Here is a 20,618-nt window from a genome sequence, read left to right as displayed (position 1 = left end):
CTTGAACTTAGCCTCTTCCTACCTGTTTTCCTCATTTGTGACATGAAGGTGATAAAAAGTACATACCTCACAAGGTTATTAAGATTTTAGATAAGTATTTATAAAGTGTTTTTTTTTTTTAGTTACATGTATTTCATGCACAACTTAACACTTTGCACTTCAGTTGTTCAGTAGTATAGATGAGATGATATATAAAACAGAGGAATGTTATAAGATGAACACCAGAATTTTGCATTTCAAGTATTTGATGCTAATTTCACTACAAATACTTCAGATACTGAAAGTAACTTCCATCCACAGGCAGAAGTTTTGTTTCCTCAATATATGTACTGTTGTAATGCACCTAAATCTGGACAAAAGAATGCGCTTCTCCAGAAAGGGGAGCCTAATACAGTACAGTGTATGGCTAACCCAAAGCCTGAAAAATGAAATTTCATTAACAAAATTAAATGTTTGTATTCATGACAGTCTTTGTCACCTACAAATCAGGCACCAATGTGGTTCATAATGAGCACTTTGGAATGGTTCAAAAAATTCCTGATTATTCTGCACACCTTCCCAATGAGGAAACAGAGACCCTGAGCTGCCCCTGGCCACCCAGCCTGGAGGAGACTGTTCCTGCGACGGCAGCCCTTGTTTTCTGACCCCAGCACCCTGGGCATTCTCCCTGGGCTGTAGGATGTGGACAGATCCTCACTATTTCTCAAGGTCCTCCCTTACGTGATCCTGCCAAATCATCAGATTCTAGGTAATCTTTCTCTCTTCTGAGCTCAAGGCAACTTAGAATCTACAACGCCACACGTTTGGCAGTGTGGACAAGGTGACCGAAGGATGAGTCCTCAGGGGGCACAAGAGCCAGGACAGGTGTTTTAGGGAAGACTGTCACGTCAGCAATACAGTGGGAAAGGGGAACGCCAGGGAGGAGCACCATGGCCATGAGCGCCGTGGCCGTGCAGAACTCAGAGGAGGCCTGGGTACGTGAGAAGTGGCCCTTGTGAGGCCAGTGCTGATGCAGCAGCTCAGATGCTTGAACTAGCTGCTCTAGGACCATGGTTCTCAACGTGTCCTAGACCAGCAGCAGCAGCAGCACCCAGAGTTTGCTAGAAATGCAAAGATAGGGCTGACACAGAGGTCAGAAGTTACAAGGTTATTTGGGGGGTGGGGGTGGAAACGGAATAAGAAGGAAGAAGAGGTCAGTTGGAACAGGAGAGCTGTGCCTGCAAGGCTTGGTGAAGAAGCAGAAATGGGCACAGTAGCGCCTTTGGAGTTTGTCACAGGAAATGGTGTTAGAGTGGAAGGTAGGGTCGCCTTTAGTGTGAGTGATAAGGGAAGACTTCTCAGGAAGTAACACTAAAGACAAGGCCTGTAGGTGGACAAGGAACCAACTAGATGGATAAGAAAGAGCCTTCATGGAAGGGACCAGAATGTGCAATGGCTCAGAAGCTGGAAAGAGCTGGTCCTGGAAGATGGCTTGAGCTTAGAGCTTGAGCAGCAGCTAGGACACATGAGGCCTTACACACCTTGATAGGGAGTTAGGATATGGTTCTAGGAGCATTAGAAGGCCATCGGAGTGTATGCAGGAGTGTGAATTTTCACAAAATTGTTCTGGCTGCTGGGTAGAGTGGTGGGTGGGGGGTGATAGGGAGAGGAGATGCCAGGAGTGCTGTTAGATATTCCTTTGGGCAGGAGAAGATACCCTCCCTCTTCTAAGAAAGGAAGGGAGATAACGTGAATGCAGATATTTTCAGGTGAAGAGAAGAAGCGGTGCTCACTTGGCATGGGGCTGACTTTCTCAGAGGATTTGGTACCAGAGAGTCAGTAGGAGTTAGGAAGTTTGCCAGCCAGCTGTGAATGTTGAATCAGTGCTAGTAATTTGTACTAGGCCAAGATGGTAGGATTTCATGATTTTTCAACATTAGGTGTACTGCCTGGGAGCAGGAATGGGAGGAAGAATAATGGTGATTCAGAATTGGAGATGGAACCAGTGTGCTTAGGGAAGGGTTGACAGAGGAGTCAAAAGTTAAAAGGTAATTTTGGGGCTGGGGGTGGAAATGGAATAAGAGGAGGAACAGACCACCTGAAACAAGGAGAGATGTGTCTGCAGGGCTTCACTTCAGTCGTGCAGTCGTGTCCGACTGCGACCCCATGAACTGCAGCACGCCAGGCCTCCCTGTCCATCACCAACTCCCGGAGTTCACTCAAACTCACGTCCATCGAGTCGGTGATGCCATCCAAGCATCTTATCCTCTGTCGTCCCCTTCTCCTGCCCTCAATCTTTCCCAGCATCAGGGTCTTTTCAAATGAGTCAGCAAGGCTCAGAGAAACAGAAATGGGTACGTGGGTACAGTGACATGGACCAGATGCTCAAGCTCTCTCCCTGCCTTAAAAAAGGAAACTCTCAAGTGACAGGTTATTTTGGATTTTCATGGAGAATTTGCAAGAAAAATAGCTGAATTTAGTTTTAAAATAGAAAAAAAGGAGTTCTCTTAAAAGGTTTTTGTGGCCTGTTGCAGGAGATGGAAGAAGGGGAGAAGCAGGCAGTCGATGGAACCAGAAGCACAAGAATTTTAAACTTTTTTTCACTTGAGCTGTGTACTTAGTTATTTCTTAGCGTGGCCCTTGTATTATGTCTTCTCAGGTCCTCTCCCAGTGCACAGAGCAATAGGATGACTGAACACTCTCCCAAGAAGGGGCAAAAGGATAAAATAAGCCAGTGCAGGTGGCACGTGTCACGTTTAGGGAATTGCTGTCCTCTTGTGGCCAATCCTGGAAACAACAGCCAAGAAACTTGTGTTCTAGGGCTGTGTCCTTTTAGTGTTTTCCAGATCAGCAATCAGCAACACTTGGGAATATGTTAGAACTGTAGAATCTTGGAATTCATCCCAGACATACTGAATCAGAAAATTTGCTGAACCCCATTCCCAATTCCAATGATGCTGAAAGGTTGGAAACCACTGTTCTCAACCTATAGCCCCAAATCCCCACCCTCCTTTTCCCTCTCCCTGCAAAATGTAATCTAATATAGAATAGCAGAACTTCCTATTTAAAGTTAATCCTCCTCATGCCTCCTGTCTCCCTAGGAGTGTTTTTGTTTTTTTTTTAATATACTTTTTTTCTTCTTGGCAGCACAGCGCAGCTTGCACGATCTTAGTTCCCCAACCAGAGATCAAACCCAGGTCTCAGCAGTCAAACTACTGAATCCTAACCACTGGACCACCAGGGAATTACCATCCCTGGGAATCTTACTCCATCAGTTACGCCCTCAATACCTAGCCTTAAGATCTAAAAATAACTCAGTCTACACCTAGCAGCAGGCCTGTTTCCCTCTACACTGCAGAGCTGCGGGAGTAAGCTGTCTACACTCTAAAATTTTTCCACTGGAGCTGCTCGTCTTGCAAGAATCCACCTGTTTTTCCTTCCTTCCCTCCCTAGGAACTGCTCTTGGATTTTTCCTTCTTCACTTTTATCCCTCCCCTAAGCTAGTCACAGGGCTCTTAGAATCAACTAGACTCAACATGCCTGTACCTCCCGCAGTGGGTGATCTGTGAGCTCTGCCCTCCCCAACGCTGAACTGCACGCCACCTACCCTGTACCCTGTGTGGTATTTATAGTCAAAGCACTCCTTCACCCGTGTTTCACTTACCAAAAACAAAGGACTGAAAACCACTCCAGAGGTACTGATGAACCTTTGACCACAGCTAATAATGGTTTCTAACAGAGTCCAAACACACCGGAGGTTAAATACTTCTCTTTCCACTGTTTATTATTAATGTACAAAATATACAAAACCAAAAGAAAAAGAAAATACTCATCCTCAAATCCATTGTGGCTCTAACCCAAGACCCTGCACAAAACCTAACCAATCCACTGTTTTCATAGAAAACAACTGATGCTGAGACGGGTGAAGGAGAGGACTGGGAGAGGGCAGGTCATCTTATCGAATCCACCCAGGAAGGCACCTGGTGGGGATTCAGAGGTGGCTGACAGGGCAAGGGAGCTGGAGGCCTCACACCTACGAGGTTCCAGGTGGGGACCAGGAGCACGCTCACTCCCAGAGGCAGTGCATGTAGTGTGACTGTCAGGCCCAGCATGCCAGGCTTCAGTTGATGAAAAGCTGGTCTCACTGTTTTACAGTTTCCAGAAAGAGCTGTAGGCAAGGGTGGACCACCACCATGGCCTCACCTCTGCCAGCTACAACTTTCACGGGCTGCAGGTGTGATCTGCCATCACTGAACCTAGCACACTCAAGGCGCAAAACTTGAGTGTCCTCGAAGGTTGCAAAAGTCTCACTTGAGAAAGGACTCAATGTAAAAAGCCTGTGTTCGGGGAGGGGTGGGGACGATGTGTTCCAGAACTCAAATCCAGCCTGATTGAGCCCTCTCAGTGCAGTGGGGTACACGGTACCCCTTTACATCCCCACCCATGGGGAAATGAACGTGGCTGGGAGGATTTCATAAGTGCAGCTGATCCCACGTCAGAGTTCCTTGTGCATGTCGAAGACCCACAGCAGGAGAGCAGAGGTGTTCTCCAGGATAACCAGCTCTAGGTTCTCAGGCGTGAAGGGCAATACTGGAAAGGGGCTTGGGATACAGGGCAAAACTCCTCAAAGAGTGAAGCCAACTGGGTCTCCTCTTCAGCAGTCCAGGGTACAGAATGTGTCCAGTCTCTCTCCTCCCCAGACTGGAGGAAAATATGTACATTGATGCGCACCAGTGATCAGAAAACCCCCAGAACCCAGGCGTGTGGGCACTGAGGGGCCGGCTCCTCATCAGCTGGGGGAAGGGGAAATGGGCCTCACAGAAGCCATAAGAGAGTGGAAGGAGCAAGGCTGCAGTCCACAGGGCGGGGCGGGCGGGGGCCTAGGGCAGGGGCGGCCCGTTGACGCCCGGGTGGTAGAAGGCACAGTTGTTCTCGTAGCGGCAGTTGCCCTTCATCATGAAATGCCGACACACGGGGCGGTTCGACATGTCTGTGGGGATGAGGATGGGGTCGTTAGACAGGAAGGCTCAGAGGCCAGTGCCACTCACCCCCCCAGTCCAAGGCATCCTGAGCGCCGTCTTTCAGAGACCTAGTCTTGGGGGCCTGGGAGAAAGGCAAAAGGGGATGCTGGGAACTGGGACTGAGGTGACCTCATGTCCTGCTTGACATACCCCCAGTAGTGAGGCCTCCCAGAAACTTGTACGGGACACCAAGAGCTGTATGTGGGGGACAGGGAGCAAACTCACCTCCTCCGTGGCTGTGGCCGCCATCATGCCCTCGGTGGCCCCCTCCTCCATGGCCAGGGCCATCATGGCCACGGTGCTCGTGAGGGGGTGGCCCTCGGTGGTCGTGGCCTCGGTGACCAGGGACATCATGAGGCCGGTGGCCATGGGGTCCCCCGTGTCCAGGGCCTTCATGGGGCCGATGGCCACCACCAGCACCCATTCCTCCACCAGGGCCTTCATGGGGGCGATGTCCACTGCCTCCACCCATACCACCGCCGGGGCCTTCGTGGGGGCGGTGCCCCCCACCCATGCTACCACCAGGGCCTTCGTGGGGGCGATGCCCACCACCCATGCCACTGCCAGGGCCTTCATGGGGACGATGTCCGCTGCCACTGTTCATGCCACCACCAGGGCCTTCGTGGGGACGATGTCCACCGCCGCCAACCATGCCCCCACCAGGGCCCCCTCGTCCATTTGGGGGTCCGCCTCCAGAGCGACCTCCTCTGGCCCCCCGGAATGGAGGAGGAGGAGGGGGAGGTTCATTTCCTCCTCGGCCACCACGGCCTCTATGGTATGGCCCAGGGCCAGGTCCTGGCCCGCCCCGCATCGGGCCACCCCGCATAGGGTCACCCGGGCCATCCCAGAAGGGGTCACCCCCCCGGGGCGGGGGTGGAGGACCCAGGAGACGTGGACCCACCGGCCCACCAGGGCCCCCAGGGCCTCCATGGGGACCTGTTAGGAGGGGAAAAAAAGGGAGAGACAAGGTCAGCTACCTGAATTATACCTAGGGACCACCATCTCCCAACCTAAACCACCCCCAGGTCTAGTCAACCCTGCGCTGTTACCAGGCCCAATCCAGCAGACAAGCCCCTTCTAACCGCTTGCTCTCCACCTACCTGGCATAGGCCCCCCAGGTCCAGGGGGGAAGTGCTGCATGCCCTTGGGGCCCCCAGGACCTCCAGGTGGGAAACCATTGGCTATCGGACCAGGGCCTAAGAGTCCATGTGGCACTGTTGAATAAGGAGTGAAGCAGTCAGCAAGAGAATTCGAGAAGAGCGGCATGATGTCCTCCCGCTTAGGCACGTCCAGCCAGCCCTTCCCACCAACCTGGCATAGTGCCACTCTCTATCCAGTCTTCCCCTCAACACCCGAGCTCCCCCAAGTCCACTGCCGGTCCCCTCGCCCAGGCCCAGGGGCTGGCCCTGAGCATTACCCAGCATCTGCTTGATCTTGTCTGAATAGTCTGCTTGCTTCAGCAGTTCTTCTGAGGGGTGACTGTTGGGGCTACCCTGTAAGGCAAGGACATTGAGGACAAGGTCAACAGAGAAGAAGGGTAATACCCTGAGGCGCAAGCAGATGGGGAGGCGAGCAGAAGGGGAGTGAAGAGCAAGGGAGGCAGGAGAGGGGCAGGAGAGAGGCTCGTACCATGATGGAGGTGAGGATCTCCTGCACGTTGATGCCCCCTCCTCCAGGACCCTGCGGGCTCTTCCCGGCGCCCATGCTCCCCATAAGATTAGCCAGAACGGGAGGCAACTTGGAACCACCTGCTCCATCAGGTGACCCACCGGCTCCCCCAGGTTCCAGGGTCTCAACATATGGGGTCTCATCCATGGAACATTCCTGGAAGAACAAGTGGACAATCGGGACCAACAAAGAATGAAGAGACTGTCTCACATGAAAGAGGCATTAACAATCACAACCTCCATCAGCATGCAATACTCACCTCATCTAGGGGGATGAGCTTTGGAGGGATAGGCTCATAGGGCTCAGGATCCGGCTCATGAGGGCTGTCAGGAATGCCGCAGGCGATAGAAAAAAGTAAAAGAATGACAGTCAAATTATTTACTCAGGCCCTCCACTTTCTTCCTAACCCCCACCCCCTTCTGATTACCTCAAGGGCTCAATACCTCAGGGAGCAACCCCACTCCTGCTCACCTTTCCTTGTTCAGGAAGAGCTCCTGAAGGATCCCCTTCTCCCGCTCAGCCTGGATGTACCGCTCCTGGCTGTTGCTTCCAGGGGTGACGAGGGGCGAGGGCAGCACCAGGGGCCGGGGGCACACCCAGGGCACCTTCTCCTCCATGTTGTCATGGCTCAGACGCCGGGCAGTCTCAAATGCGTGTCGGTCTGACAGTATCTCTCGCTTAGCTGCTTCGCCAAAGTCCTTGATCTTATTCACGTTTACTATCACCCAGGAGAAGAAAAGCAAGAGGGGAAAGTAAGCCCAACCAAGTCCGTTTACCAACCAAGTCCTTCAACCCCACCTCCTACAGAGGAAACTGGATCGCTCACCTCGCTCAGTTTCATCCAGTTCAAAATAGAAATACTCTCTCAGCTTGCCCTCCTCCGGCCACGTCACAGTTTTCCTCTTCCTGCCTTTCCGGGTCAGCTGGCTAGGATCACTGGGACTCTCCACTGGCTTCACATCCAAAGCTCCTGGCTCCAAAGAGGCTGAAAGCAGAAGTGATTTCAGACCAGTCCCTTCCTTTCAAAGAACCCCCAAACCTGATCCAGGTTCTGAACTCACCAGTATCCATGAGCTCTGGGACTTCAACAGGGGGAACTGGGGTCCCGGGACGTTCTGTGTCCATAGTCTCAGGAGGTGCTGGCTCTGGGGAAGAAGGTTTGGCCACGCTTGGTTCTGTGCTTGTTTTTCCTTCAAATGGGCTTGGCTATTGTGGAAGAAAAAGAAGTCACTGGGCACACAGGAAAGGCAAGGTCAAGGCAGGGCAATCAGTTCAGGTTCTAGGAAGGATCCCGACACTTCCTGTCAAGGAAGACCACCTCTGACAACACTCTGCTGCTGCCACCAGTCTACGTCTGAGACAACGTCTCTTGCATCCCCCAAGCGCTCCAAGCTGCTGGGCCCTTCTTTTCCCTGTACCTTTTCTACCTGGTCACTGGCACCTACTGCCCAGTGCCCGTACCTTGGCAGCTGTGGGTGACAGCACCTTCTTCTTCTTCTTAATTTTGATGCCTGGGACAGGAGCTGAATTGAGTGCATCCAGAAAGCCCAGGCCCTCCATAGCTGCAAAAGAAAAAAAACATAACATAGCATCATCAGACCTCTTTATGAGCCTATTCTTACAAAGTCTGGGCAGAAAATTGGTCAATAGAAATTCTGCTGCCTGAATGTTGGATACAATAAGCTCAAGGTGACCAGGAAGCGTATGTAGGAGGATTTGCCCAAGAAATTCTTGTCATTCTTTCTTCTAAAGGCAGGTAAGCCATGGCTCTGGATATGAATCACAGCTCAGGTAAGTGACAAAGCCAGCCCCCACGAACGTGACAGCTGGGAGCACCCCAACCAGTCACTGAGCAGCAAGCCTCCCTAGTCCATCTCTCAAATCACTCCTAAGCCATCCTCTGAACGATTCCCATGGAGGGAATTTCTGAGGTACCCACGTCAAAAGACACCAATAAATCAAATGAAAATGGAGAAAAGCGTTTCATTCCCATGAAGAGTTGGCTCCCAATTCAAAGTACGTCCTCCCACTTTAGACTCACGTTGTGGTGGAATGATCTTCACTTTGATCTCTTTGGTGGCGTTGGGTGTTGTGTTGAGTGGTTTGTATTTCTTCTCTGCTGGCGGGGCAGCATCTCCTGGGGCAGCTGCAGAACTGTGAGAAAGGGAAACGTCAGCACCAGACTTGCCCCTTCCTTCTCCCTCAGGGCCACAGACCCCGACCATTCAGAACCCAGAATGTGCTCCGTACCTCTGACGCTTGAGGGGGATGGGTTTAAGGTTGTACTTGTCAGAAACCACCACTGCACTGGCATTCTTCTTCACGGGCACCAGAGACGGGGTCTCCAGCTCTAGTCCTGAGGGAAAAGACATGATGTTGGAGATGGACTTTGCCCCCTTAACCTTCATCTAGCCGTATAAACCCCCGTGGCGCCTCACCCACTAATGTCCCGTCTTCTACAGCTGCGGCAGAAGTCTGCAGGCCCGGCTGTGTGCCTACCCACAGACCCTCCAGAGGCCAGACGGCAGTCTTACCGGTGGAGCGGAACTTGGCGTGACTGGGCGCTGTGGTGCGGAGAGACTTGGGCTTCTCCCTCTTCTTTTCGGGGGCCTCCTCAGCCCGAGTCTCAGCCTTCACCTCAGTCACCGGTCGCTCAGGAGGGGTGGTTCGACTCTTTCCCTCTTCTTTCCGCTTCTTCTTATCTTTCTCTGTTGTGGAAAAACAGAGAAGAAAAGGATTTTACTTAGACAAAGAGAAAGACTGTCAGAAATAAAAAGCAGGCTATGGGCATGGAAGGCCACAACCCAGTGGGAAAGAAAGAAAGAAATCCAAGGGATCAAGGGCCAAAGAGCTTACCAGCAGGCTGGGTACTGCTCTGGGAGCGGATGACCGCCATCCAGTCGCTGACAAGGACTGAGGCCAATTTCCGGAGTTCTGCAGGTAAGAGAAAGAGGAAATGCCTAAGTAATGTAACATACTGCATGGAGATTCAAGTCATAAAACTAGAAGATGGCAGAATAAACCCGTGCCTATGCTCTTCCCCTACCCACTTATTACAATAAAATCAGGAGAAAGGTGGGCAGAGTTCAAGTATCTGAAGGGCTATTAGATTTAAAAAGAAACTGTATTAGTCTACCTCATCCTAAAGGGAAACTTAATGCAAAATTTCAAGGAGGCACATTTAGATCCTCTTTAAAAAGCATTTTCTAGGCAATCTTTTTTTCCTAGAATGCTGCTAGTGACAACAGCTTTTTAAAAAATCAATTAGATGTTGCAAGAGTGAAAAAAGAAATTGAAAACCAGACCAATTTAGAATGAATGAAACAGTTTATCTAGAGAAAAAAGATGGTCAGAGAATTTAAAGATAAAAAACAATTTATTTCTAAATACATGGGAGAAAAATTTGTTGCCTTTTCTTTCCTTCTGTACTTGGCAAATAACATCTCCTGTCTACAGGACCTCTTTCTGGGCCAACGTTCCAATTATGGGCTCATTCAATGACGAGATTATGGTAGAACATCAAAACAACTTTTCAAAACAGTCACAAAACCGGTAACTTCTATACTTAGTGCAGTGTGAACCCCAATGCATCCCCAATGAAGAAATATAATATCCTAACATGGCAATGGCACCCCACTCCAGTTCTCTTGCCTGGAAAATCCCATGGACAGAGGAGCCTGGTAGGCTGCAGTCCATGGGGTCGCTAAGAGTTGGACACGACTGAGAGACTTCACTTCCACTTTTCACTTTCATGCATTGGAGAAGGAAATGGCAACCCACTCCAGTGTTCTTGCCTGGAGAATCCCAGGGATGGGGAAGCTTGGTGGGCTGCTGTCTCTGGAGTCGCACAGAGTTGGACATGACTGAAGCGACTTAGCAGTAGTAGCAGCAGCAACATCTTTTGGGAGCAACTGATACTATGGTCCAGTGACACAGTTGATAAGGAATGTACAATTTCAGTATCTAAAGTCAGCACAGAATAATGAAGGCAGCGTAATTAAGCCAGCTGAAAGAAGAACCAATACACCCTAGCAGATACTCAGAAGATGGGCAATGATTTAACGGGATTTCTGTGTTATATACCACCCTACAAAACTACTCTGAGATGTCACAAAAATAGTGAAGTGCTCATTATATAAAAGGATGGAAAGCCAGGGAATATTTTTCACTTAGGCAACACAATGTAAGTTACAACAAAATCAAGATCGTTTATCCTGGAAAATGTTCCCAGGGTTTGCTGCTGCAGCTAAATGGAACTACAGCTAGGCCTGCTGAGGCCTGGATGCTCCCACCACACCAAAGCCATAGCCTCTTTCCAAAGGGACCAAACACATCATTGCCCACAGACAAAGAGCAGGCCTATATTCTGATCAGGAGAGCAGCTCTGCTGCAAGACTGTTCACTTGCAGGAAACTAGTATCCTTTGCTCCTGGATTACACCTTGGGTATAAAATCTGGGGTGAACTCTTGGATGGATGTAAATCCTTTTCTTCTCTAAAGAAAAGCCAGGGACTTCCCTGGTGGCACAGTGGATAAAGAATCTGCCTGCCAATGGAGGGAACACAGGTTCAGTCCCAGGTCCAGAAGATTCTACAGGCTGTGGAGCAACTAGGTCCGTGCGCCACAGCTACCGAAGCCCATGCGCCCAGGACGTGTGCTCCACAATGAAGAGTAGCCCCTACTCAACGTAACTAGAGAAGCCCCTGCACAGTAACGAACACCCAACACCACCAAAATAAATACATAAATAAAATAAAAATACAAAAAAGAAAAGCCAGAACTGTATGACCCTTGCCAGGAGCTCCAAAACCCTTTGTCTTAGAAAAGGAAAGAATCTCTTGCTATCAAAGCTAAGACATACCCCAGGAGTCGCGATTCTGCCATGCCCTAACAGCAGGGTGTTTACTGGGAAAACTAGCACATACGTTGTTAGGAAAGGACAGGCCCTCACCTTCATCGTCACTCGACTTGCTCAGCTGCTTCACCAGTTTGGCTGTGTTGTTCTAGCAAAGAAAGGGAGCAACAGGACGGTAAGTGACAGGAGGAAAAGCTGCCCCCTCAGAGCTCACCACCCCCAGACTCACTCACAGTCTCTCAACAGCCACTAACACCGCACACACTCTTTCTCTTATAAAGCCCTGGGAGACATATTCTTACTCTAAATCAACCCACTTAGGTAGATTCAATCACTCCCATTTTACAGATGAAAGAACTGAGGCTTGGATGTACACAGTGCCTCATGTCACACACCTATTAAAAGAGACAGATTTGAACCAAATCTTGATTCTAAATTCCTCTTTTTTTTTAACCATTCTACCTCACAGGTCCAAGACTGCAGCCACATCAGAGTGGATGTGGGGTTTTCATCTGTTAGGCTAAACCAAAAAGGAAGAATCAGGATTCTAAAGACCGAAGGTACCTGCTTGAGATGGTCAACAGTGAGGGGCAGGTGCTGCAGGGTCAGCAGAATTTGCTGTAAGAGGGGAATGTTGTTGGTCGTCTTCGAATACGTCAGCCAATTGTTAAGAAGCTTGTAACCACCGACGTCAATAAACCTGCAGACAGGCAGGAGGATCTGTGATGCCCTTCTTTCGGGAGTACACCCCACCCTTCTTGTCCCCCATCAATGACCAAAGAATTCCATGCCTCAGCACCCCACTTCTAACTACATCTCCCCATCCCAGTCACCCAGGTCCCCACTTACTTGATCAGTACTTCTGGTGAACGGGTCTGCAGGAGAATGTTCAAGTATGTGCACCGACTCACCATCTTTCGTGCCTCCTTCATCAGGCTGTAAAAGAGGAAGTGCAGTTAGAAATGAAGGGTGTCTAATCCGCAAGTGCCCAGACATTCCTGAGAACTTGGGATTCTGCTCCCGGGTGAGGGAATCACACAGGCCCCCAGAAGGATGGGGTGGGTTAGGGGAGATGTGGAAACACCCAGAAGAGTGGAACACAATGGAGGAGACGCACTGAGGTCTCCAATCTGGGGAGGTGGGTGTCCCTGCTTCCCTCACACATAGGACATGTCTGATGCTGCTTCCAGGTGAAAGCCTTTGCCTTCAATTACCATCTCTCAGGACTGACTCAGTCCTAAGTCGCTTTCTCTGGAAAATGTGAGGATTCCTGAAGAAGACATAACCAAACCAAGACTCCTGTCACCCGGCTCCTCTGCTTCCTTCCTTCGCTTGGGACTGTGGCTCTCCAAATATCCAGAGGCCATTAGGGCCAGGGGCCTACTTTACTATCACCAGTTCTAACATAATTGGATTTGAATCCTAGTCCACTGACTCCCACTCCTCAGGAACACACTTCACTATCTGCCTTAAGGATAATCATATTCAGTTCAGTTCAGTTGCGTCCAACTCTTTGTGACCCCATGAATCACAGCACGCCAGGCCTCCACCAACTCCTGGAGTTCACTCAAACTCATGTCCATCGAGTCGGTGATGCCTTCCCGCCATCTCATCCTCTGTCATCCCCTTCTCCTCCTGCCCCCAATCCCTCCCAGCATCAGTCTTTTCCAGTGAGTCAACTCTTCGCATGATGTGGCCAAAGTATCAGCTTCAGCATCAGTCCTTCCAATGAACACCCAGGGCTGATCTTTAGTCGTATTACAACACACAATATCCTCTACTCACAACAAATTCAAAGGGTACACACTCACCTGAAGATTTTCGAAATCCCATCCACACTCTTGACTTCCCCATCTCGGTTAAGGAAACTATCCAGGCCCTTGAGAAGCTCTTTGGGGTCTATGGGACCCGAACCCATGATCAAGGTTTTCTAAGAGGATAAAACAAATACACAGAATAAATGCGTGGCAATAACAGCTCCAACTGCCTCTAATAAATTCCATCTCTACATTTGTCAGATTAGCAGTGACTCGTTATTCAATCTACATTCAACTATATTCACCATTACCCAGATAAGAAAAATCAACACAGACCATTGTTTCCACCAAGAAAACAGCCCTGGCAAGTGAAGCACTGTGTTAACACTGACTGAAGGGATAAGAATTAGACTGGAAGACTGAGGCAGCACCTGTCCTCTTGCTCCAAGTGACATCCTTCCTAGGACAGCTGAACTTCACAATGTGTAACAGGTAAGGTTCACATTCCCAAAACACTCAACTCTCCAAGGCATTTTTGCTTATTATGTATGGTTTCTCCTTAGTTGTTAAAAAATCTACCTTAAAACACACACACCCCAAACTACTAGCTTGAGAAGAACTGGGCCAATCATGGGTGTTGGGCTAAGTGTCTTTCGTGAGTCAATTATTTTTTGTCTTAGCTCACAAAGAGTCAACTGCCAGAGGTGGCAGGATAAGGTATGTTTCCATCAGTAGATAATCGTTCTAAGTTGTAGGTCAAAGAGAAGGAAATAAAACTTGAAACAGATCCTCTCCCCCAGGGGGGTTAGAGGTGGCTCCCAGAAATCAGACAACTGGAGGTAACAAAAATCAAGCAGGTCCTTTTAAGCCTTGAAAAAAAAGATCCCTCATTAAACAAACACTGCACAAGTTTTTATTGTTTCAAAGTTAAGGGCAAGATTACTTTGTGGTTTCAAAAGCAAAGAGGAGGCTCTGATTCCTAACTCCCCACCTAAATCAAACCACCACCCACTATCCCTGAGTAGGGCCTGAAATTAGATACCATGAAGGGAAAAAGAAAGGAACAAATAAAACCAAAAGATGGAAAAATGCCATTAAATTTTAAGTAGCTACTTTAGACCAGGTTAGAAAAGGAGTTAATTAAAAGCTAAACACAGCTGTTTTGGGACAGAGAAGGGTAAAGCCATTTCTAGGCCAGAACCCAAGTTCAAGAGAGGTAATTTAGAATCAATATATGGTTCTGATTAGGATTTTTATCCACAATGCCCCTAAACACTGGCTCCTGAGAGGCAGAACAGGCACCTTAGTAATATCGACATCTGGGAAACAAGACACTGGGCAGGAAGGTGGCAAAGTGAAAACAGCCTCCTGCACCCAGTGCAAAGACAAAGACAGGAAACAGTGGCGCTCTACAAAGATGACTATGCTTTCTGCAGAAAGCAGGCTTCTTTTAAGATCACGTCAATTAGTGATATTTAGTCTCAAGCTAAAAGAGAAAAACAAGCATAACAATCTCAACCTTTTACTCTTCCCAACAAAAAAGTCAATGAACTGCTAAATTTCCAGGTCCTAACAACCTAGGCCAAGAAGAGGCAGAGGCAGGGGTTGGGGGTGGCGGTGGAGGAGAGACTTGGTTCCCGAGACCAGAACCTGTGGGCTGAACACAAGGAGCGAAGAAAGGTGAGCACATCTGGGGTAACTGTGCTGCTGCTGATGCCCTGCAATCTCCACAAGGGCAGGTAGAACCTAAGGTCAGAGGAAAAAACATTCAAGTCCAATGCCACATAAATTAGAAGTCCAGAGGCCAAACCCACTGAAGTGGTGACTCTTACACACAGAGACAGACACGGGGATACAGGAATTTTCCCCAGGTAGTAAGCCACTATAAAGTAATATATAGACACAACAAAGGAATACATAAAACAGATTTCCCATGTGCTAGAGCCTGGAAAAGCAAGAGTGACTCCCAAGTAATATATATCATTAAGTAACCAATGATATGCCATTTGACAAAAAGCTTTCTATGTAACTTCATTTCAAACCAATACCCCCTAAATATAGCTAGACCCTCAGATTCAAAGCCAGAGCTGAATACACAGCACCTTGGAAAAGTCCCTTTTGCACCACCAGTTAGGCCAACAGACCCATTTGCCCTACTTCCTTCACACACAGACATAAAAAAACCTGTCACCTGAGCTCAAATGTTCCATTGCTTAAGTGGGTGGGAGATCAGAGAACTTTCTTTCGAGGGAAACCAGTGAGCACACGGAGAAACTCTGTCCAGTGCCTTCTACTAGGAATGGGACCCAGGGACAACTTTTTAATTCCCAATCGTTACAAGCAAGAATAAAATAGCCAAGAAAAGCTAGAAAACAAAGCAGAAGAAATGTTAAACATTCATTTTGTACTAGTCTTCCTATTATTTATATTCTGGAAATATAATTAAACTTATCTCACAAACAATCATGTGGCTTTAAAATCTAGGTGGATTTTCTTATGATGGTTTTTCTTCAGGGAGAATAGCTTTCACTCGCTTAGAAGGACCCCAAGTGGCTTAAAACCTAACTGCCTTATTTTGAAATCAATACATTTAGAAAGAAGGTCCAAGGCACTCAAGTGGAAAGGAAAGAGCCTAGAACTCTGGCACAGGCCTACAGCAGAAAAAGGCAAAGGAGCTGACCAGGAAAGGAGGGGCAGTGACCATGTGTCATAACGTATCAGGATCCTGGAAGGAAAGCCTAAGGAAGTTTTCTGGCAACAAAAATAATCCAGGGCACGACATGCTTTGATTTCCTTGAAGGCAGAACATATAGGAGGCTGGTGGGCAAGCAACCTCTGGCATCATCTTTGTCCTAAACCTGGGCTCTCCTTTCGGAGAATGTTGCTGGCAGAGACATGCAGACACAAGGCAATGGGCACTGTTCCACCTTTCTTACCAGAGAGAAAATTAAGTCCAGAAGTGACACCAACTCCTGCCTCCAAAATACATTTTACTGAAGAGTTATCAAATAAGGTGAAAACTTATCTACCTTAGCCAGTTATTCCATACCCATCACCCATCAATCAGAACTGAATTGGTTCAGGACAAAACTTCTATGCAAGTTTAAATTCACTACTCAAAGGAGGAAGGAGTCCAAGTTTAACTTAAGAGGCCTCAGCACTTCTGGAAATGAAGGCCTTTGTAGCTTACATTCCCCACTTCTAAGGCAACTGATGCATTTCCTAGTCTGTCTCCACAGTGAACTGAATTATGTCTCAGGTGATTCACAAGGTTGCACTTCTCAAGTTCCTCCCCTTCAAAATCATTCTGGAAACCTGGTAGCCCCTGCCCTCCTCCAAAGCTTATTTGCTTTTCAATAAAAGTGTAAATTCACTCCCCAACCCAAAGGACAGGGTCCCAGGATACAGCTCTGGCCACAAACTCTAATGATCAGGTTGTCCGACGTTCTCGGGATGGATGTGGGTCCCCTAGAAGACCTTTTTCCCATCTCCCACGTTAAGGCAGATCTTCTTTATTATAATCCCCTGCTCACTAGAGATCAGGAACCCCAGTGGGTAGAATGTTCAGCTCCCAAGGTAGGTATGCTGCAGAGGCACATGGTAAACTGCTTAAAAGATAAAAAACTTGTGGTCAATAGGACATGTGGAAGAGTCCCTCCCACCAATCCAGAAGTTGAATCATTGAGAATCCATACCCAAAACAGTAGCCCTATAGTCTCACCAAGTCAGCACAAAGCAGTTGTACAGAATTGCTTTCCAATTCTGCCTAGACCCTTCACGGCTTCAGGGCAGGACTTCAAAAAATGAAAACTGTATGTAGAGTCTGATTAAGATTTGACTTGGAAAAACTTGAGAGGAAGAAAAAGGTAAGAAAGGGACAAGACCCTTAACACCACCCTCAACTCAGGCATGGTTTTCAAACATGCACCAAATGCTACAGCACTGCCCAAGTTGAAAAATGAGGACATTATTTTCCCACTGTTTTTAAGGAATTTTAGAGGGAAGGAAAAAGAAATTCAAAAAAGGGTGGCTCTTTGGAAAAAAAGAAATGAAGATTGTGAAATTTAATACCAGAAAGGTTTTGCTTACCAGAAACCGTAGCTGGAATCCCCCTGCCTTGAGCTTACACCTGCTGCCTCCTTTCCTAAAGATTCACTTCTCATCTTAGTACCAGTGTACAGGAGCTAAGCAACTGGAGAACTGTGACACAGCACTGAACACAAAGAGCTCACCCCCAAACCCAGAGGCGGGAATAAGGGCCATTTAGAAGTAAGTCCTCAAGTACCCACTCTCCCCCAGATTTCCATTATACAAATCGACCAAACGCAGGAGGCCCAAGGACGGACTGATTCCTGAGCACAAACGGCACATTTCAGGGTCATCAGGCCCCAGCTGTTTACTCCTGTTACTTTCACCATCTTTGTGTCTTTCCCCAGGATCCCCCAACACACACTCACACACACACACGCTCCCGCTAAAGCTTCCAGTCCTAAAATACAGCTGTTTGACTGGTTTTCCACCCCAGGCAACTAAAGCAGGGAAAACTTCCAAGCAGTAGTGATGAGTGAGAAAGGGTGAAAGTAAAAGCAACAGGCTCGGGATCCTTATATACAAAAACTAGAGCTGCCCAAGGAGACAGCTTCAAGATCTAATTGCTACAAGCTTTTTTTTTTTTTTTTCAAGATAATGGTTACAAAAGGTTAAAGAACATAAGGAAAATGGCTTTTCCCGTCTAGCAGCAGCGTGCATGAGGAATCCAGAAGGCATCTGCTCGGGGGCGGGGCTTCGAGGGTGGAGAAAGGAAGAAAGCTGATTACATCACCTTTCAGGGCGGCTCCTCCCCCTTGACCAAGTTTCTAGGGCGGCCCTAAGCTCTGGATGGCAAACGGGGAAGGAAAAACAAAGAAGCTGGGACGCCATTTTGTAATGGAGAAGAGGACTCAAACTTAAAGCTATCCAGGCTCCGCCGGTAGCTCTTTACATTTAAAAACACCTTTTTAGTAAAAAAGAAAAGAAAAAGGCAGCCCCATCCTGAATAGTCTGACCTATTTTGAATCAATAAGAGTTTTGTGAGAATACAAGCAATTAAAATATTTAAAAGAACAATTTTCTGCGGGGAGGAACGGAATTTGCAATTGAGGTTCAACTTGCTACTAACGACCACCCACCGCCCCCCCCCCACCGCATCTTCCCTATAAAGGGAAAGGGGGGGGTGGACTTGGACCCCTCTCAACAAATAGGGTTGAGGTGGGAGGACAGGAGAAAAATGGGTCAAGACACAACCTGCAACGCCGCTTGGAAGACAAAAGGACAAAGAAAGTCGCCATATTGAAGCAGGGAAGAAAAAAAAATTCCTTTTAACGACACAAATCTTTTAGATAGCATTCAATTGCACTAAATGGCTTGTAAAATTAATACGCCTGAATTCCACATTTCCCCAACCTTTCCACCCTCTAACTGTATTCCCCCGACCAGAAAGTATCAAGTTAAAATGTTACTTTTTCTGCTTTTAAATAACCTATGCAATCTGCAACAATTACAAAACATTCTTTACCTCCCCAGCTATCAATCTTGTATGTATTGGCACTAAGATTATATTTTGCCCTGAATTACGTGTCTTGCAATCTTTATTCCTAGATTGCCACCTGAATTAACCACACAAATATACCCCAAGCATATTACATTAAAATTGAGAGGCGTTAACAATCATTTAAAAATATACCCAACTATCACTTCTCTCCGCCCATCTCCTTACCCTGCAATCTTTATGTACAGATTGCTTATTAATCTGGCAAATTGAAAAGCGCCCTGCTTGTCTCACACACAAAGAAGTGGGACTTCTGGGCCACAAGATCCACCATCTTTTGTATGTGAGCTCATTAACCCTTTTGAAGACTGCTAACGAGAGGAAGGTAACCATTCCTCCTTATAAAAAGCAAACACTTATAGCTTTGGCAGTCTGGAAATTGGCTGGATTACCAAGGGTTAACCATCAAAATCCTAACTCGCAGGCCCTCCCTCCACCCTCTCCTTGCCTGCAGCAGAGCAGGGAAGAGGTAGGTGGTAAGGGAGAGAGAACACTGTTTTAGACCCAAAGGCTCTTTTTAATGGAGATTAAGTGACCGGATCGGTCCTTCTCCAGATCTCTATTTGTTCTATGGTCTCATTTCTTCCTCTCATTATTTTTGGTTTCACAACGGGAAACGTTGATTTCTTGTTGCAAGGCTGGTTTTTGAAAATTCGACACTTACTATCCAATTTTTTTGCGACGTCAGCACCTCGGGCTCAGGGGGGGAGGGGATTAAAATTTTGGAGAAAAAAATAAAACAACCAACCAGGACCCAAAACTCAATTATTTGGGGGGCCTCATTGGATCAAAAAATCTCTTTAGAAAAAATAAAGGCCAACTCAGTATTCATATCCCCCCCACCCAACTCCATTTAGGGAGGGGGGTCGTAGAAAAAAAGTTCTGAGTGGATTAAAAAAAGTAAACGCTGGATGAGTGGACTTGGGTGAGTTTGGGAAGGGTGGGTGGTTGATTATTTTTGAAGTTATGTGGTGACGGTCCTTCGGCCACAGATTTCAAGTCCCAGGCAGCGTGGGCTGGTGGGGTGGGCAAGATAGGTGGGAAGGGGCAGAAGACACAAGTGGTTGGGCTGGTGGCTGCTCTTTTCCCTTTCCCCCCTCTGTCTGGATCCTTTCAAGGGCTTAGATGTTGCTGCGGCTTGTTTCTTTTCTCCTGGTGGCCGGCCTGTCTTTCTCCGAGAAAATTCAAACCTGGGATAAAAGGAACACAAGGGAGAAAGATAATCAGTACGGGCTGCTATTACAACACCCAAAAGTACCATTTTTGTTGTCCCCAAACACTTCCATGTCCCACCCCGAACACAGCCGCTTAATACGAGTCATGGCTCTCAACTGAGCCCGCGTTTGACCCGTTCCCCAGGCCAACTCTCCGAGCAAAATGTTACCCACCAACCGACAAAATGGCAACACTTACCTCTAAACGAACCCCAGAATGGCGGCTGCCCGCTCGGGCGGAGTCTTTTATACGAGGACACCGCCCAATGCGCCCAAACGTGCTAGTGAAACGCCCTCTTCGCGAGACAGTATGCGCGAGGCGTGAATTCATTGGTCAACCCGATAAACCACTCACCAGCTGATTGGATATCCAGCCTTAACCTTCGCTCAGCCCCTTCCCCCGGGCACCCTCTTCCGCCTCCTTCCTTGGAGGGGGGTGCCCCCCCTAACGCGTGCGCGTGACCAAGCAGCCTAGTACCGCCCTTTCCTCTGCTTCCACCACTTCCGCCCTCCAGAACATCTCTCTCCAAGGGTTGG

General features: G+C 48.1%; 1 protein-coding gene across 2 annotated transcripts in view; it reads right to left on the bottom strand.

Annotated features, from left to right (window-relative positions):
• Nucleotides 1-3,742: 3,742 nt before the first annotated feature.
• PPP1R10 (protein phosphatase 1 regulatory subunit 10) overlaps nt 3,743-20,618 on the bottom strand; it is a 37,822-nt gene continuing 20,946 nt past the window's right edge. The window contains exons 1-20 of one of the 2 annotated variants that reach the window (XM_061399202.1): nt 20,281-20,409; nt 19,532-20,057; nt 13,335-13,453; nt 12,373-12,459; nt 12,088-12,223; nt 11,620-11,671; nt 9,525-9,602; nt 9,203-9,376; nt 8,919-9,024; nt 8,710-8,822; nt 8,130-8,230; nt 7,730-7,874; nt 7,495-7,653; nt 7,140-7,386; nt 6,928-6,991; nt 6,630-6,824; nt 6,418-6,493; nt 6,101-6,214; nt 5,226-5,936; nt 3,743-4,969 (exon numbers count right to left, since the gene is read on the bottom strand). In XM_061399202.1, coding sequence (XP_061255186.1) covers nt 4,860-4,969; nt 5,226-5,936; nt 6,101-6,214; nt 6,418-6,493; nt 6,630-6,824; nt 6,928-6,991; nt 7,140-7,386; nt 7,495-7,653; nt 7,730-7,874; nt 8,130-8,230; nt 8,710-8,822; nt 8,919-9,024; nt 9,203-9,376; nt 9,525-9,602; nt 11,620-11,671; nt 12,088-12,223; nt 12,373-12,459; nt 13,335-13,441 — 2,775 coding nt within the window. In that variant the 5' untranslated portion in view covers nt 13,442-13,453; nt 19,532-20,057; nt 20,281-20,409 and the 3' untranslated portion in view covers nt 3,743-4,859. Of the gene's footprint in view, nt 4,970-5,225; nt 5,937-6,100; nt 6,215-6,417; nt 6,494-6,629; nt 6,825-6,927; nt 6,992-7,139; nt 7,387-7,494; nt 7,654-7,729; nt 7,875-8,129; nt 8,231-8,709; nt 8,823-8,918; nt 9,025-9,202; nt 9,377-9,524; nt 9,603-11,619; nt 11,672-12,087; nt 12,224-12,372; nt 12,460-13,334; nt 13,454-19,531; nt 20,058-20,280; nt 20,410-20,618 lie in introns of those variants that run through there. The other variant, XM_061399203.1, reaches the window with a different exon arrangement.

This window comes from Bos javanicus, chromosome 23 (assembly GCF_032452875.1).
Source record: "Bos javanicus breed banteng chromosome 23, ARS-OSU_banteng_1.0, whole genome shotgun sequence".
NCBI lineage: Eukaryota > Metazoa > Chordata > Mammalia > Artiodactyla > Bovidae > Bos > Bos javanicus.
This window is presented reverse-complemented; position numbering and strand designations above follow the sequence as displayed.